General features: G+C 41.8%; 1 protein-coding gene across 3 annotated transcripts in view; it reads right to left on the minus strand.

Annotated features, from left to right (window-relative positions):
- Positions 1 to 3,428: 3,428 nt before the first annotated feature.
- LOC141103379 (potassium channel subfamily T member 2) overlaps positions 3,429 to 18,113 on the minus strand; it is a 2,416,326-nt gene continuing 2,401,641 nt past the window's right edge. For all 3 annotated transcript variants that reach the window (XM_073592891.1, XM_073592890.1, XM_073592889.1), the window contains one exon: positions 3,429 to 4,080. In XM_073592891.1, coding sequence (XP_073448992.1) covers positions 3,969 to 4,080 — 112 coding nt within the window. In that variant the 3' untranslated portion in view covers positions 3,429 to 3,968. The remainder of the gene's footprint in view (positions 4,081 to 18,113) is intronic.

Genomic DNA, 18,113 nt, shown 5'->3' on the forward strand with positions numbered 1-18,113 from the left:
TTGTAAATATTTTATTATATCTTTTCATGTGACAACACTGAAGAAAGGATACTTTGCAAAAATGTAAAGTAGTGAGTGTACAGCTTGTATAACAGTGTAAAGTTGCTGTCCCCTCAAAATAACTCAGTACACACCCATTAATGTATAAACTCTGGCAACAAAAGTGAATACACCCCTAAGGGAAAATGTCCAAATTGGGCCCAAAGTGTCAATATTTTGAGTGGCCATCATTATTTTCCAGCACTGGCTTAACTCTCTTGGGTATGGAGTTCACCAGAGCTTCACAGGTTGCCATTGGAGTCCTCCTCCACTCCTCCATGACTACATCACAGAGCTGGTGGATGTTAGAGAACTTGCGCTCCTCCACCTTCCATTTGAGAATGCCCCACAAATGCTCAATAGGGTTTAGGTCTGGAGACATGCTTGGCCAGTCCATCACCTTTACCCTCAGCTTCTTTAGCAAGGCAGTGTTCATCTTGGAGGTGTGTTTGGGGTCGTTATGTTGAAATATTGCCCCGCAGCCCAGTCTGCAAAGGGAGAGGATAATGCTTGCTTTCAGTATGTCGCAGTACATGTTGGCATTCATGGTTCCCTCAATGAACTGTAGCTCCCCAGTGCCGGCAGCACTCATGCAGCCCCAGACCATGACACTCACACCATCATGCTTGACTGTAGACAAGACACACTTGTCTTTGTACTCCTCACCTGGTTGACGTCACACATGCTTGACACCATCTGAACCAAACAAGTTTATCTTGGTCTCATCAGACCACAGGACATGGTTCCAGTAATCCATGTCCTTAGTCTACTTCTCTTCAGCAAATGTTTGTGGGTTTTCTTGTCCATCATCTTTAGAAGAGTCTTCCTTCTGGGATGACAGCCATGCAGACGAATTTGATGCAGTGTGCGGCGTATGGTCTGAGCACTGACAGGCTGACCCCCCACCCCTTCAACCTCTGCAGCAATGCTGGCAGCACACATACGTCTATTTCCCAAAGACAATGTCTGGATATGATGCTGAGCACGTGCACCTTAACTTCTTTGGTCAACCATGGCGAGGCCTGTACTGAGTGGAACCTGCCCTGTTAAACCGCTGTATGATCTTGGCCACCATGCTGCAGCTCAGTTTCTGGGTCTTGGCAAACTTCTTATAGCCTTGGCCATTTCTATGTAGAGCAATAATTCTTTTTTTCAGATCCTCAGAAAGTTCTTTGCTATGAGGTGCCATGTTGAACTTCCAGTGATCATATTAGAGAGTGAGAGTGATAGCACCAAATTTAACACACCTGCTCCCCATTTACACCTGGGACCTTGTAACACTAACAAGTCACATGACACCGGGGAGGAAAAATGGCTAATTGGGCCCAATTTGGACATTTTCACTTAGGGGTGTGCTCACTTTTGTTGCTAGAGGTTTAGACATTAATGTCTCTGTCATTTTTTCCATTTTCTTCTTTGTCATTTCTTCAGTTTTGTCACATGAAAACATATAAAAAAAATTTACAAAAATGTGAGAAGTATACTCACTTTTGTGAGGTACTGTATGTATATATATATATATATATATATATATATATATATATATATATATATATATATATATATATATAGATAGATATATCTATAGATAGATAGATAGATATCTATCTATCTATCTATATATATATACATTTACATATACACTATTTTGTCAAAAGTATTAAGACACCTGCCTTTACACGCACATGAAGTTTAATGGCATTCCAGTCTTAGTCCGTAGGGTTCAATATTGAGTTGGCCCACCCTGTCCGCAAGGTTTAGGAGTGTGTCTATGGGAATGTTTGACCATTCTTCCAGAAGTGCATTTGTGAGGTCAGGCACTGATGTTGGATGAGAAGGCCTGGTTCGCAGTCTCCAATCTAATTCATCTCAAATATGTTCTATCAGGTTGAGGGCAGGACTCTGTGCAGGCCAGTCAAGTTCCTCCACTTCAAACTCGCGTATCCATGTCTTTTTGGACCTTGTTTATGCACTGGTGTGCAGTCATGCTGGAACAGGAAGGGGCCATCCCAAATCTGTTCCCACAAAGTTGGGAGCATGAAATTGTCCAAAATGCCTTGGTATGCTAACATCTTAGGAGCATCCCTTCACTGGAACTAAGGGGCCAAGCCCAACCCCTGAAAAACAACCCCACACTATAACCCCCCCCCCCCTCCACCAAATGATTTGGACCAGTGCACAAAGCAAGGTCCACAAACACATGGATGAGCGAGTTTGGGGTGACAATATGACCTGTTGGAGATATTTGAAGACTGAAGTTGTGAAGTACTATATCAAAGGGTTGCAGGTGATGCAGCTCTTCACACAGAACACAGAGCCACCTATTCGGTGAGTTTGACAAGGACATGGTAAAAAAACAAAAAAACAAAACAGAAAGTGTGTTGAAATCTTTGACATGTGGACTGAAATGTGCATTGATTAACCATTTTTTTTCTCAACAATAGTGGAATAACACTTTAAAGTCTATTTAAAACTGAATATTCATCTACAGTAAGTCACTGTGTGCAATACAATCTGACCATACAATATTTGTGCAATCAATTTTAGATTTACCAAAGCTATGTAATATAACAACCTAGCTAAACCATCTAATCAATTGGTATCTAAGCAGGTAGGCCCTTGAACTACATAGTTGCTTGTAATAGAGGAAATAGTACAATCATCACTATAAATAAATAAATAAATAAATAAATAAATAAATAATTAGTGACAGCGTCCTATATGTCATGTTTTATTTTGCCCACAGTTACAGTTTAAAGTGTGTCTTTGCCCAGACTATTGACATTAAAGTTTTTCCATGCTTCTAACAAGCATTAGAAGAGCTCTAAAACAAGCCATCAATGACCTCTCTAGCTGCATGTACTCTGAAGTTGCTGCATGTACCATGATCCTCAAATATTTTTGTGCCTCTGATGTAAATTTTGGATAATAATTTCTCCACAGTGCCCATAGCTACACAAGTGAATGATGGTTTGTTTTAATGCTAGTTCTGAATATGTAAATACTTTAAGGTGCATAGTCTGGGCACAGGTAACTTTAAATACCCACAGTTTCCACTGAGTGTAAACATTTCTAGATCATTTGTATTTAGCACAAACACTATGCAAACATTTTGATATATGTTTAATTATGCACAAATTAGCAATCAAATTTTACTTGTACAGATCAAGAATTATATCCTGCAACTAAAACATGGTGTGTAGCATTAACCTATAAAATAAAAATACATAAATAAATAATAACTAATTCATAATCAATAAATGCATACATAAATGAATCAAGTAGTGTGTGACTATCCCTTAAAACCAGGAGCCATAAAATAGAGATCTACTACTTATTTGTCTGATGCTAAACCAAAAACATAACAAAATGCTCAGCACTGCAATAGATAAACTTGTTTTACAATTAATATCTGTCAAAAGGTAACATTCAACATCAGGACTGAAATACTAAACAAATTCACATTAAGAAGCAGTAAGACTATAATAAGATCACACAGGTTCTGTACAAGACACCTACTGCATATATAAAATATTTTTTTCACAATGACCATCCTACCCTGAGTTTCATAATACTTAACTCTAGGTCACTGCAATAGCATCTTTTTATCTCCAGGTGTTGGCTCCACACAGGTCAATCCTCACTAGCCAGTATACTGCAGTGCATTTATTTATTTGGAGTATCCTACCTGGAGTGTCTGATGTTGTTGGTATCTTAATCCAATCTAGAAAATGACACGGTAGGGAAATAACACTGAAGTAACAGCATAAAGACATGAGTAACAATAATTCCCCATACAAATTTGCTATAAAAAGCAGGTGTTTACTTGAAGCTTCTAGCCATAGATTTAGGCTTGACATCGCTGGAAGATGTTACAGCTACAAATCAGGTTTTTTTTTTTTTTTAAATTCACTGAAGCTTCAGGAATATTACAGCTGCGTTTCATCCTTTGAATCTTGTCCAGTTGTATTGCAAAAGCTGCTTTTCCGGCTTGATGCATTGCCTGGAACATAAGACAGTGGGTCTGGCCTGATCAGGTAGCTAAAAGCACAAAACAAAAGGAATATATTTGTACAGGTTTGATCTCTCAACATATGCAACAAAAACAGTGACTGAAGAAACCACTTGTCAGAACAAAGACAAGTTATGTTATTAATTAATGGACAGCTGTAAATATTGATGTCATTTATGCACATTCTTGGTTTTCTGTATCTCATAAAATACAAGGTTTTCATCAACTGCTAACCTAAAGCTAGTCATTTCAAAGAAAGTTGTAGAAATTCTAGTAATTGGATAATACAAAAAATAAAGTGAAGACAATAAAGCCCAACTCTGGGCTTACATTTTCTTATGAAAAGGTTATCTAGGAGGCATGCAGCTCAGGCTGCAAAGCTCTTCTACTCACTGATACAGTTCCCCACAATAATTCCTTTTTTGCCATTAGATGTATTTGGTCTTCCAGGTTGAATGACATTATTAAACGCAGAACATACTGTGGACATATTGTCAGTGCAGGGCATAGTCAATCGACACCTTGAAGGAGTGTCACTACAGAGTCCTGCACTCAAAATGTGATGATGCAAAGAGTGGTACTGACATCATGTTTTAGGATCCAAAAGGAACAAACCTCTGCACTTCACTTCACTTGACCAGCCTAAAGACATCTACAACAAGTATTATAGGATAAGTTCATCTTTAGTAACATGTTACATGTTACACCCCTATTTAGATTGTAACATGTAACATGTTACTATGTAGCACCACCCCCTTATTACCCCAAAAATCGGTGAATTAAGAAAACTACAAGTTCCATCAGCATGTCATTCACACTTTCTTCAGATTTCTATAAGAAAGCACATACAGAGATATGGGCAAGAAAGCTAGAAGGGGAGTGTGAAGGAAACTGACATTGCACCCCCAGTTCAGTTTACTGATTGTGAGTGCAATGATCTGCAGGCTCCTGAGAAAAAAAAAATAAGTGCACATTTTTTTTAACGCAAGATCATGCATGTATTATTTATTTATTTTTTTTAAGGTGAACTTAGCCTTTAACCACTTGCCTCCTGGCCACTTTTACTCCCTTCCTGCCCAGGCAAATTTTCAGCTTTCTGTTCCGACATTTCTATAATTTTTTTCCACACAAGAGTTTTCTTTTGGTGGTCTTTAATCATCACTGGGTTTTTTTTATTTTGTTGCTAAACAAACTAAAAAAGAATGAACAATTTTAACAAAAAAAAAAACATTTTTCTTAGCTTCTGTTAAAATTTTTGCAAATAAGTAATTTTCCTTTTTCATTGATGTGCGCTGAGGGGGCAACACTGATGGGTATTGATAGGCGGCACTGAGGGGCACTGATAGGGTGGCACTGATAGGCGGTATTGATGGGCACTGATAGGTGGCATTGAATGGCACTGATAGCTGGCACTGATGGGCACTGATAGGTGGCTCTGATGGGTGCTGGTAGGCACTGTTGAGGCTGCACTGATAATCAACACACTAACCATCAGTGCCCTGATTATTAGTGTAGATATCCCTTTTCACACTTGCAAGTGTGTTTACATTGTGTTTTAGCTGTGATTGGACACAGCTGATCATGTGGTAAAGGGCTGCTGTGATTGACCTTTTACCCTGATCTGTGATCAGCTGTGTCTGAAGGAAACAGCCATCACAGAGCACTCAGGATGCAAGCCACAGCGGGCGTGCGGGGGTGTGGTTATTCACTAACAAAAACAAGTTGGGGAATCATATTGGTTTTAGTAATGACGATTCATTTTTAGGTTTTCTGGAGACTTAAGTAACAGAACTGGCTCAGGTTAAAACTTTATAAAGCAATGGGCCCTGATAGTATTCATCCCAGAGTTCTAAGAACTTCTGGATAGGAAAAGTTCCCTATGACTGTCTGACAGCTAATTTTGCACCTATCCACAAAAAGGGCAGCAACATAGAAGCTGGCAATTACTGGCCAGTGAGTTTAACATCAGTTGTAGTCAAGTTAATAGAATCACTCCTGAAAAGAAGGATCATTGATCACTTAAAAATACACAACTTGCTGGACCCAAAGCAGTATGGCTTTACTGAGGGCAGACCATGTCAGACTAATCTGATTGATTTTTTTGTACTATGTTATCAATGTTTTGGATCAGGGTGGTGCTGTGGACATAGCATATCTTGATTTCAGTGAAGCATTTGATACAGTTCCACATAATGATCTAATACAAAAGTTGTACAAGCTAGGACTTAACCCTTGGGTGGTGCAGTTGGCTAAAGGATAGGTTTCCAGAGGTGGTTGTAATTGGGGTTCAATCAGAACGGAGAACATTCACTAGTGAGGTACCACAAGGCTCTGTACTGGGTCCTGTTCTATTTAATCTCTATGTAAGTGATATAACTAAAGGTTTGTTGGGCAAGGTATGTCTTTTTGCTGATGAAACAAAGGTGTGCAATAGGATTGATATCCCCAGAGGTGTCTGTAACATGGAACGTGATTTGGCATTGCTGGAAGATTGGTCAAAGCAGTGGAAACTGTAGTTCAATGTGTCTAAATGTAAAATAATGCACCTAGGCAAAAAGAACCCCTTGAGAGAGTACAACATTGGGGGTAAAGTGTTGGCGAGCACTACAGAAGAAAAATATTTGGGGGTACTTATTTCAACTGCCTGTTGATAATGTTCTTTTGAACGAAACGTACGTCGATGGAGTAGCAGTGACGGTCCCGGTACACAAGCAGAGCATGGGACTGATATACATTCCAATATGCCTGTATTTTTATCCTTGTTGTAAGTAGAATTTTAATAAACTCTTGTGCTTTGTAACTGATGTGCAATGAGGTTTGTTTCCTCTTCTTCTTATATGGCTTAATTGGATCTGAGAGCTGTGGGAAATCGTGAAATACGTATTGACGTTCCCTATAACAGGTGAAAAGCTGAGCTCAATTTACCTTGAGTGAGGTGTTATAACTCACTGATGCACCTATTGACCTTGAAAGGTCAGCATATCTGGTAAGAGGATATCTTTACTTCAGTTTATCTTCTGGGGAGCACAGGGTCTAATGTTTACAGCTGAAGGAGATCACTAATTTTCTTTCACTACAAGGACTCTTTGGTATTTTGAATTTTTCTCTTTCTTCACTCCAGTTTATGTCAAGTTTTTTTGGATTATTTTTATGGACTTATATCACATTTAAATATTCACTTTTTTGGCGTTTTAGATTTTCACTTCAATTTTCATTATTTTGTGGATTATTTTTATGGACTTATTAAATATAGATATTTGTTTATTTATATTCAATGTATGACAGAGCAACATTTAGTTTATTTACTTATTTCAGATAATTGCAAAATGAGCAAACAATGAGACCAGGCAGTGGGAAAAGTGAATAAAATTCTAGGGCAGTGGTCATCAACCCTGTCCTCAGGGCCCACTAACAGGCCAGGTTTTATATATTACCTTGGGGAGATGCAGACTAGAATACTGCAATCACTGAGCAGCAAATGATATCACCTGTGATGTATTTCAGTTATCTTGCAAACCTGGCCTGTTAGTGGGCCATGAGGACAGGGTTGATGACCACTGTTCTAGGGGATGCATCACTAGAAGGATCACCAGCAGGAGGAAGGAGGTCCTGATTCCCCTATATAGATCCTTAGTGAGACCTAATTTAGAATACTATGTCCAGGCCCGTCTTTAACATTGATTGGACCCTGAGCAAGCATTTTATTGGGCCCCCCTCCGTGGGCCGCCTCTGACCCCCCACCATGCAATTTCGCTCTCCACCTGCTCTGAGACATACAATAAATAGCCTACTAAACTAAAAATCAGCTTACTGCAGCAGATAAGGCAGCAATGGCAATTGGTTGCCAAAGGTTACAGCATATCATTAACACTCACTGACTGGTTGCCAGCGGTTACAGCACACATTAAGGCTCACTGATTAGTTGCTAAAGGTTACAGTACATCATTACTGCTCACCTATTGGTTGCTAGAGCTTACTGCTAATTATTACTGCTCGCTGATTGGTTGTTAGGGTTTACTTCACATCTTTACTGCAAACTGGTTGCTAGAAATTACTACATAATATTACTGCTCACTGATTGGTTGCTAGAGATTACTGCACATCATCACTGCAAACTAATTGGTTGCTATAGGTTACTGCACATCATTACTGCTAACTGATCGATTGGTTGCTAGATAGCTTATGCTACAAAAACACAACAGTCCTCTTTCCAGAGTAAAAGTGTTCTCTTGCAGCAGAATTTAATATGTGGCAGAAAAGATGGGGTTAATGAAGCCAACCAGGAGTACATTCAAAACAGAACTGTCAATATGCAAAGCAAGCCAAGAGGCAGAGATCGGTGATAATTTAGTGGCTAAAGCAGTGAAAGTTCAATACAGCAGGGCATTCGGATTGTTAATCACACATCTAACATACCAGCTGTCCGCTCATCCGAGCCAACCAACCTGCAAGCAGAGGGGCAGAGAAGGGCAATGAAAAGCCAAGCACATGTTCTCATTCAGATGTAACTCCTGCCGCCCACCAGCTTTCTGCTTATCCATGCTGCCTATGTCATTGCCTCCTCATAGCGATCCTCCCTCACTCCTCTGGCCCCTGTCACTGCTTGTCAGTGTGTCTCTCAATCCGGCCAGCTCTGCTGTCAGGCATGGACACCGCCGCTTACTGATTACCTGCAGCTGCTTATGTGACAGGGATAGATTGTTAGGATTTTGGGCCCTATAGCATTGACAGGGCCCTGGGCAGGTGCCCCTTTTGCCCTGCCGTAAAGACGGCCCTGACTATATCCAGTTCTGGAGACCTCACTTACAAAAAGATATTGATCAGATAGAACAAGTCCAGAGATGGGTAACAAAATTGATGAAAGGTCTGGGGGATAAAACATATCAAGAGAGACTTCACGAACCTAAAATGTACAGTCTGGAAGAAAAATGGGAAAGGGGGGAAATGATTGAAACCTTTTAATACGTCAAGGGGGTGAATAATGTTCTGGAGGGCAGTTTTTTCAATTTGAACCAAAATCAAGAACACTGGCACATGACCTCAAACTAACTGGAGGAAAGTTCAAAACTACTATAAAGTATTATTTTACTGAAAGGGTAGTTGATGTTTGGAATAAACTTCTAGCACTGGTAGTGAGACAGTCAATAGTAAATGGCTTTACACATGCTTGGTACAAACATAAATCTATACAAAAAAGTTAACGAAAAAGAAAAAGAAAAAAACAAAAAGTAAAAACCGAGCAGACTTGGTGGACTACCCAGTCTTTTTTTCTGCCGTCACTGTTCTATGTTTCTGGACGTCAATAGACTCCCTCCCAGGACTGGACGACCGCTCTGTAGCCGTCATTTGGGTATAGAAGTCGCAGTCAAGAAGTGGTTAAAGAAATAGCATGACATACATGAAAGGGGCTTTCAGCGATGATAGGTAAGGACAACTGGGGGGGGGGCAAATGTGTCCCCCGGGGGTGGGGGGATTTAAAAAATAGCACCAAGTGGCCAATGGGGATTGTACCCATGTCATGCACACAATGCAGCCACTGAAAAAATATCCCCCCATCACAATTAGTGGGAAGTACATTTGCTGAAGATGACCCATTCAAGTGAATGGGACAGCCCTGCTACTGCATGCAAGTATCATGGTAGTGTGGGCTTTTCAAGGTTAACAGGTGAGGAAGAGGCAAGTTATCACCTTCCGGTTGCCTGTCAACCACCCCCTGAAAAGCAATCTGTGGTGCATTGTTTTTCAGAGGAGTGGGAAAGCCTGCCACCGGTGTAAATCAGTCCCAAAGGAAAAAATTATGTATGATATAATTTACTTAACTAAAGTTAGAATACCTGATTAATTAAAAGAAATAATAAGACCACAGATAAATCATTATGTGTGTATATGCTTAAACGGTGAGCTCACATAAACACACACATGTATGCATGCATAGCGAAAGCAATTTCTGAAACCATATACTGTAGCAAAGTTTTAATGCTCATAGTGCAGCTCAAATTTTAAATTCCCAGTACATTTCTACATAAAGCAACTTTTGTGCCTTCCATTCTGAGAAGGTGAAACCCATAATGTTTATGTCAAAATGTACTTAAAAAAAAAAAAAAAAGTTCACTAGCTGCTTAGGAAACTGAATGTGCATGAGTCTAGCAAGGTAGTATGTCAGTAAATCCCATTAGGCATGCTGTCGGAACCAAAGAGATTCAAATTCAGTAACAAAAAAAAAAACCTTGCTATATGCTATTCATTTCATAAGTCAAGATTGGAAGGTTAGTGGTCACAGGACAGTGGGACTGCAAGACTGCAAGAAGTGGTGCAATATAGACATTGTAGACAAAAGTTGACCCACTAATATATTTATTTACAGTATTTCACAAAAGTGAGTACACTCCTCACATTTTTGTAAATATGTTATTATACCTTTTCATGTGACAACACTGAAGAAATTACACTTTGCTACAATGTAAAGGAGTGAGTGTACAGCTTGTATAATAGTGTAAATTTGCTGTCCCCTCAAAATAACTCAACACACAGCCATTAATGTCTAAACCACTGGCAACAAAAGTGAGTACACCCCTAAGTGAAAATGTCCAAATTGGGCCCAATTAGCCATTTTCCCTCCCCGGTGTCATGTAACTCGTTAGTGTTACAAGGTCTCAGGTGTGAGTGGGGAGCAAGTGTGTTAAATTTGGTGTTATCACTCTCATTCTCTCATACTGGTCACTAGAATTTTAACATTGCACCTCATGGCATAGAAATCTGAGGATCTGAAAAAAAGAATTGTTGCTCTACATAAAGATGACCTAGGCTATAAGAAGATTGCCAAGACCCTGGAACTGAGCTGCAGCATGGTGGCCAAGACCATACAGCGGTTTAACAGGACAGGTTCCACTTAGAACAGGCCTCACCATGGTTGACCAAAGAAGTTGAGTGCATGTGCTCAGCATCATATCAAGAGGTTGTTTTTGGGAAATAGAAATATGAGTGCTGCCAGCATTGTTGCAGAGGTTGAAGGGGTGGGGGGTCAGCCTGCCAGTGCTCAGACCATACACTGCATCAAATTGGTCTGCATGGCTGTCATCCCAGAGGAAGCCTCTTCTAAAGATGATGCACAAGAAAGCCCGCAAACAGTTTGCTGAAGACAAACAGACTAAGGACATGGATTACTAGAACCATGTCCTGTGGTCTGATGAGACCAAGATAAATGTATTTGGTTCAGATGGTGTCAAGTGTGTGTGGCGGAAACCAGGTGAGGAGTACAAAGACAAGTGTGTCTTGCCTACAGTCAAGCATGGTGGTGGGAGTGTCATGGTGTGAGGCTGCATGAGTGCTGCCGGCACTGGGGAGCTACAGTTCATTGAGGGAACCATGAATGACAACATGTACTGTGACATACTGAAGCAGAGCATAATCCCATTCCTTCGGAGACTGGGTCATAGGGCAGTATTCCAACATGATAACGACCCCAAACACACCTCCAAGACGACCACTGCCTTGCTAAAGAAGCTGAGGGTAAAGATGATGGACTGACCAAGTATGTCTCCAGACCTAAACCCTATTGAGCATCTGTGGGGCATCCTCAAATGGAAGGTGGAGGAGCGCAAGGTCTCTAACATCCACCAGCTCCGTGATGTCGTCATGGAGGAGTGGAAGAGGACACCAGTGGCAACCTGTGAAGCTCTGGTGAACTCCTTGCCCAGTAATGGCTAAGCACACTTGGAGTGTGTGAAATGCATCTACCAGCTTTCTGTCAACACTTTGGGATGTTCTATATAAAATAATTTTTATTGAGTACAGAGTGCGGCCATTTCTTCTTTTGACTATGTGGAGGCGAGCCGAGGTGGGCACCTGTCCAGATCATTAGGCTTTTAAAACCTCACCTGGAACAGCGAGTCTTCTTGTTTGAAGCTCTGGTGAACTCCATGTCCAAGAGGGTTAAGGCAGTGCTGGAAAATAATGGTGGCCACATAAAATATTGACACTTTGGACCCAATTTGGACCTTTTCACTTAGAGGTGCACACAATATAGTTGCCTGCAGTTTAGACATTATTGGCTGTGTGTTCAGTTATTTTGAGGGGACCCGGGACAGCAAATTTACATGTTATACAAGCTGTACACTCACTCGTTTACATTGTAGCAAAGCGTAATTTCTTCAGTGTTGTCACATAAAAAGATATAATAAAATATTTACAAAAATGTGAGGGGTCTACTCACTTTTGTGAGATACTGTATATATATATATATATATATATATATATATATATATATATATATATATATATATACACACACACACACACACAACAGTATACTGTATATATAAAGTTGCTAATAAAATCTCATGATGTTTTCTGTCATTCTTGCTTGGTAAAGAGAAAACTGTAATATAACTATAACACAAGTAATTATTTCAATGTGTTTTCCAAGCAATCAAGAATTGTTTATAAATTCACAGTTAACAGAGATTTGTGAATAAAACCAGATCCTATGCTTATTTGCCAGTATTTGATAGGTTTCTAATACAGACTCTTCATTTATTTTTCTGAAACAATAAATCTGGAATAAAAGCTCTGCAGACCATATTATGGATGGCTATGAGGCACATTGCTAGCAAAGCAGATTTTCAGTTTTTATCAGTGTCCATGCACTGGCATTAAAATACATTGTCAAATTAAAGTACGTTGTATGCGCAGTGCGCATGTGCGGAGTATCCAAGTTAGTCGCTTGAGCTGGGAGCTCCACACCACCCAGCCCAAACGGCACCCACAACACCACACAGAGCACTGCAAAACCCACCTCACCCGGCGATCCGGACCCCCCCGTATTTCCAGAAGCACTGCTTGAAGGGACCTTGGGCCACAATTTGAAACGGCAGCGCCGTCCGGGTGTACCAAGATGGCTGCCATGGCCCAGCAACATGTGCCATGGCGCAGAGGGACAGGCAGAACCCAGGCAAGTGAACGCCCCTGCTTCTCTTACACACACCCCAGCAGGCCAGAACAGCAGCCAACAACTTATGTCACAATTCCCTGCCTCCACTGAATCGCTGCTGGGATGTGGCTTCGGGGACAGTGCCTTTTCTCCAGCTGGGCCTTCTTATACATCACACCAGGGGATCTCTGTCCCTTCCACCCCTGCACAGGACACATACTTCCAAGCAGGAGATCTATTTCACAAGCTTTCTGAATTACTGGAGAGGGGCTTAGCCTCCACAGTGGCAAAAATAACAGAAGACATCAAGGCCGACTTCCAAAATCTGGGATCCAGGATGGAAGCCATTGAGAACAAATTAGACATGACAGTAGCTTCCACTAATCAAAACTCAGACCACATTCAGATACTACAAGGCTGGACACAGCCCTCTCCAGGATCGACAAGCTAGAAAACAAATCCAGAAGATATAACTTTAGGATCAGAGGTCTTCCTGAGTCCATCACAGATGTTCCACAGGCGACCCAGGAGATTACTATTCAGTCAAGGAGGAGATAATGAAGCAATCCAGGGCAATGAAACAGATTTCTTGCCGTGGTCACCCAATTCTCATCTTTACAGACTTATCCCCCACTACAATCCAGCGGAGACAAGCTCTGAAACCCCTTCTCTCAGTCCACCACCAAAAGGACATTAAATAATGGTGGTCTTTCCCTTTCGCAGTTAAATTCTTCTTCAAAGGCAAGCACCACTCCTTCACCTGTCTCCAGGAAGGGGAGAGAATTCTTCTGTCGCTGAAGCTCATCTCGCAGGAAGCAGAAAAGGACATGTCCAACCCCAACTTCAATTCCTCGAAACATCCATCCCCGACAAGCCTTCTGACCCCCCCCCCCCCCCCCCCCGTGGAACAAGCTAAGAACCAAGAGAACAAAGGATGATGGCCCGACCTGAGGGCATGAACTGTCTTCAGCAACCTTAACCTTTTTTTCTCCTCACCTACTCTAGGTTGAGGTACCCGGGGTCTCCCAACCATGCTGATCAGAGCAATTGCTCCATAGTCCTATGACTCTTTTTTGTTCTTTGTTTTGTTTGTGGTTATGCTATGTTCTCCCTGTGTATGTTTATCTTAGGTGGCCAGTTAATTTTGTAATGCTAAGTTCAAGTTTTATTAGTCGGCCCCTAGGACTAGAGAACCACAATAAGCAGACGGGTCTACTCAGACAGCGGTCCCCTTACTGGCATTGAGATCAGTTGATTAGTTCCGGGGACCCCTCCCCACCCTCCTGTTGGGGGAGAAACGGGAGGGGATCCCGACTTTGGGAGTCTCCTGGGGAAACAAAGCATCTCCTACCTAAAGCCAGTTTACTCTCTGTGTTTTCAATTTTTCAGTTTTCATTTTTGTTAAAAGGGCGCCCTGGTTCTGGGTGTAGAGCATGTCCCTCCACCTATTCCTCAGTCTCCTATTGACTCTGGGGGATAGGTAGTCTGATCATAGTGATCCAGACAATTCTTTTTTTTGGGAGCAGATCTTGGGGGTTGTATTTCCCCCAAGGATCTGGTTTGACCATATTGAATATGCAGCCTGTAGCCTCTTCATTTTCCCTTACTTTCATTCTCGCTCTACTATCCTTTACTCTACTCCTCTCTCCTGTACATCTCTTTGCTCTGGGGAAATTAATATTCATTTTGTTCTTGAGTCATTCACCAGGTCCAACTCAAAAATCCCACAAGTAAGGAAGTCAAGCTTGGCTGGTCCTTCATTTCTAACAACTGGTAAAGGTCCTCCCCAAGGTAAATGATGCAATATGTGACAGCTCCCACCTACACCTGCTCCATGGCTAATGCTACAAGACCCACACTCAATTTAGCCACACATAATGCTCAAGGCCTGAACTCCTCCCTCAAAAGGAGAAAGATTTTCGATTCCTACAAATCTCTTAAGCTAGACATTGTTATGGTACAGGAGACTCATTTTACCAAACGGTATAGCCCCACATTTCTCCACCATCACTATCCTTTGTTCTACCTGGTGAAGGTAGAGGGAAAGTTTAAGGGTGTTGCTTTACTAGTCTCCAAAAATTGCAATTTCACCTGGCAGGCAGACTTTAAAGACCCGGAGGGCAGATTCATTTTACTTAAAAGGTACATGGAAGGTAACCTATTCTCTTTTATTTCTAATTACGCCCCCAACAAGGGCCAAGTTACATTTTTTCAAACGATGTGGGCCACGCTAAACCCCCTCATCAAGGGGACTCCCATTCTAGGAGGAAATTCCAACGTAGCATTTGATCAGGGATTAGACGAGTCAAATCCGTCCAAGACTCTGGGCTAGCCTTAAAATAGCTAGACTGGTTCATTCTTGAGGACTGGCGGATGTTTGGAGAGAGATGAACCCATTGAAAAGGGACTATACTCATTTCTCTAGTCCCCACCACTCTTATTAAAGAATTGACCACATCTAATAGCTGCACACCAACTGCCCAGGGTTTCCAGCTCAAAAATTATTGACACCACACTCTCAGACCACTCAATAGTGACTGTATCCATGTCTAATAATTCTCCCCACACCAAAAGCACACAGTGGAGACTTAACAAGTCCATTCTTTCTGATCCCATTAGGGTTACCAAAATAAACAAAGCCCTGCTAGAATATTTCAAACTGAACGATGTGAGTGACACTTCAGCAGAGATGTTGTGGGCTGTCCACAAGGTGAACATAAGCGGGAAACTAATCCAAATTGCCGCTCAAATAAAAAAAGAGAGAAAGGTGGATATAATAAAACTGGAACAGCATACAAGTCCCTAAGGGCTGGTCACAAAAGAGATCCCTGGTGGGTTCCTATCAACCAATTGGATGCAGCTAGGCTGGAGCTGAATCTTGCTCTCATGGCCTGAGCCAAAAAGCAAATTTGCTGGAGCGGTGCTAAATTTACACCCAGAAGGACAAACTTGGTCCAATGCTAGCTGCCAAAATTTCCTCTAGGGTGAGGATTCATTCCCTACCCAAGATTCGGACCCACGGACAGGTCACAACATCTGATCCCACCAAAATCCTGGCAGCCTTCAGAGATTTCTATAACAAGCTATATAGTGCTCCATGATAGGGCAATAAAGGCACTCAATTCCTCGATACCCTCCACATTCCCTCTCTATTTGATAAAGACTTTCCTTGAAAAAAAACATAACTGAAGAAGAAATTTTGTAGGTCGTTGGAAACCTGAAAAGAGGCTCAACCCCTGGCTAAGACGGTCTTTTGGTCCCATATTATAAAGCTTTCGCAAACACTCTAGCCCCTTTAATGGCCAAATTCTTCAATACCAAAGTGTCGGGTGACTCCCTAAGCCCTGACCTTAACACTGTCTTCATTACTGTAATCCTGAACCCTGAGGAGGTAGGGAACTACCGCCCAATATTACTCATAAATAACGACCTGAAAATCTTTACCAAAATCCTTGCTAACGACTAGCATAATTTATTAACTTTTATATACATAAAGACCAGGTGGGATTCATCCCAGGGAGACAGTGCCTGGACGAAACCAGAAGGGACATAGATATAATCTCCAATTCTACAATCCAATTGGCCAGGGGATACTAAACAACGGGGTCTTCTGCTTTCCCTCGATATACAGAAAGCGTTTGATTCAGTGTCCTGGCCCTATATTCTAATGTTGTTGGAACATTGGGGTTTTGGTCAACGCTTCTTAGGCATCATGAGAGCCCTTTATTCTTGCCCCAGAGCCCGAAAGTTACAGGGATATTACTCCCCACCCATCCATATTGCTAGAGGCACAAGACAGGGCTGCCCTTTATCACCACAAATTTTCGCCATAGCCATAGAAACTCTAGCAATACAAGAAAATCCCAACATCAAAGGGGTGTCCTGCGGCCCCCAGACCCACAAATGCGGTCTTTTTGCCGATGACCTTATTTTATTCATTACCTCACCTATTATCTCTCTCCCCAATCTCTATCGGACTCTTACTTCTTTCTCGAACATATCTGGCCTACATGTCATCCATAACAATTCTCAAGCCATGAACATTTCCCTCGCCCCCAAGATGGTGTCACTGCTGAAAAAGAAGTTCAAATTTGACTGGGACGACTCTTTCATCTCCCTCACCCCTAAACTTGACTTGCTATATGCCAATAATTACCCTCCTATGTACCATAAACTTGAACAGGATTTAAAGTCTTGGTCCAAACAAAACCTCTCATGGATAGGGAGAGTAAATGCTGTCAAAATGACTCTACTACCGAAAATACTTTACCTCTTACGATCCCTCCCCATCCCAGTCAGGAGAGACCATCTCAGGTCCTTTCATAGTAAAATACTTAAATTTCTCTGGGGAGGTTCCAGATATAGGATCCAACAACAGACTCTCTACCTGTCCCATAAACAAGGTGGGCTAGGACTCCCTCACTTACACAGATACTACCAAGTTTCCAGACTAGCCCAGATTTCCACAGTCTATTCTAATAGAGAAAAAAGAGATTGGGCCCAGCTAGAATGCCAGGCCGTGCCACAATACATGCTAGACTTTCTCCTCTGGAGCCCACCTAGAACCCGCCCACCTATCCTGGTCCCCACACTCTCTCGCTCTCCTTTGCCTTGTGGGACAAATTAAGGTACAACTATTCTCTCACCTCAGAAATTAATCCCCTGGCAAACCTCTTCCGCAACCCGAACTTCCCTCCAGGGTTGGACATAAAGGCATTCCAATGGTGGCTGGACAATGGGCACTTCTATACATCAAGGGGCCCCCTATCACTAGCCTATTGTATTAGCAAACTGGAACTCCCACAAGTAGAATGTTTCAGGTTCAATCAAATTGCTCATTTCCTTCACTGTATCTGGAAGGATAAACCTGAACCTCCCAAATTCACAGTCTATGAACTTTGGTGTGGCCAAGCCATGGAGCAGAGGGGTGGCATTTTGATCATCTATGCATCACTTTCCCAGCAGTCTCAGAAATCGCAGTATATGTTAGCCTGGGAAGAAGATCTTCAAATTCAATGGAGCCTGGAGACCTGGCACTCGGCTCTTTCCACTTCATTTAAGGGCATTCTCAACATATCCCTAATGAAAGCGGGCCTAAAGGTCATGACTCGATGGTATATGACCCCTTCTAGA

This window comes from Aquarana catesbeiana, linkage group LG07 (genome assembly GCF_042186555.1).
Source record: "Aquarana catesbeiana isolate 2022-GZ linkage group LG07, ASM4218655v1, whole genome shotgun sequence".
Taxonomy (NCBI): Eukaryota; Metazoa; Chordata; class Amphibia; order Anura; family Ranidae; genus Aquarana; species Aquarana catesbeiana.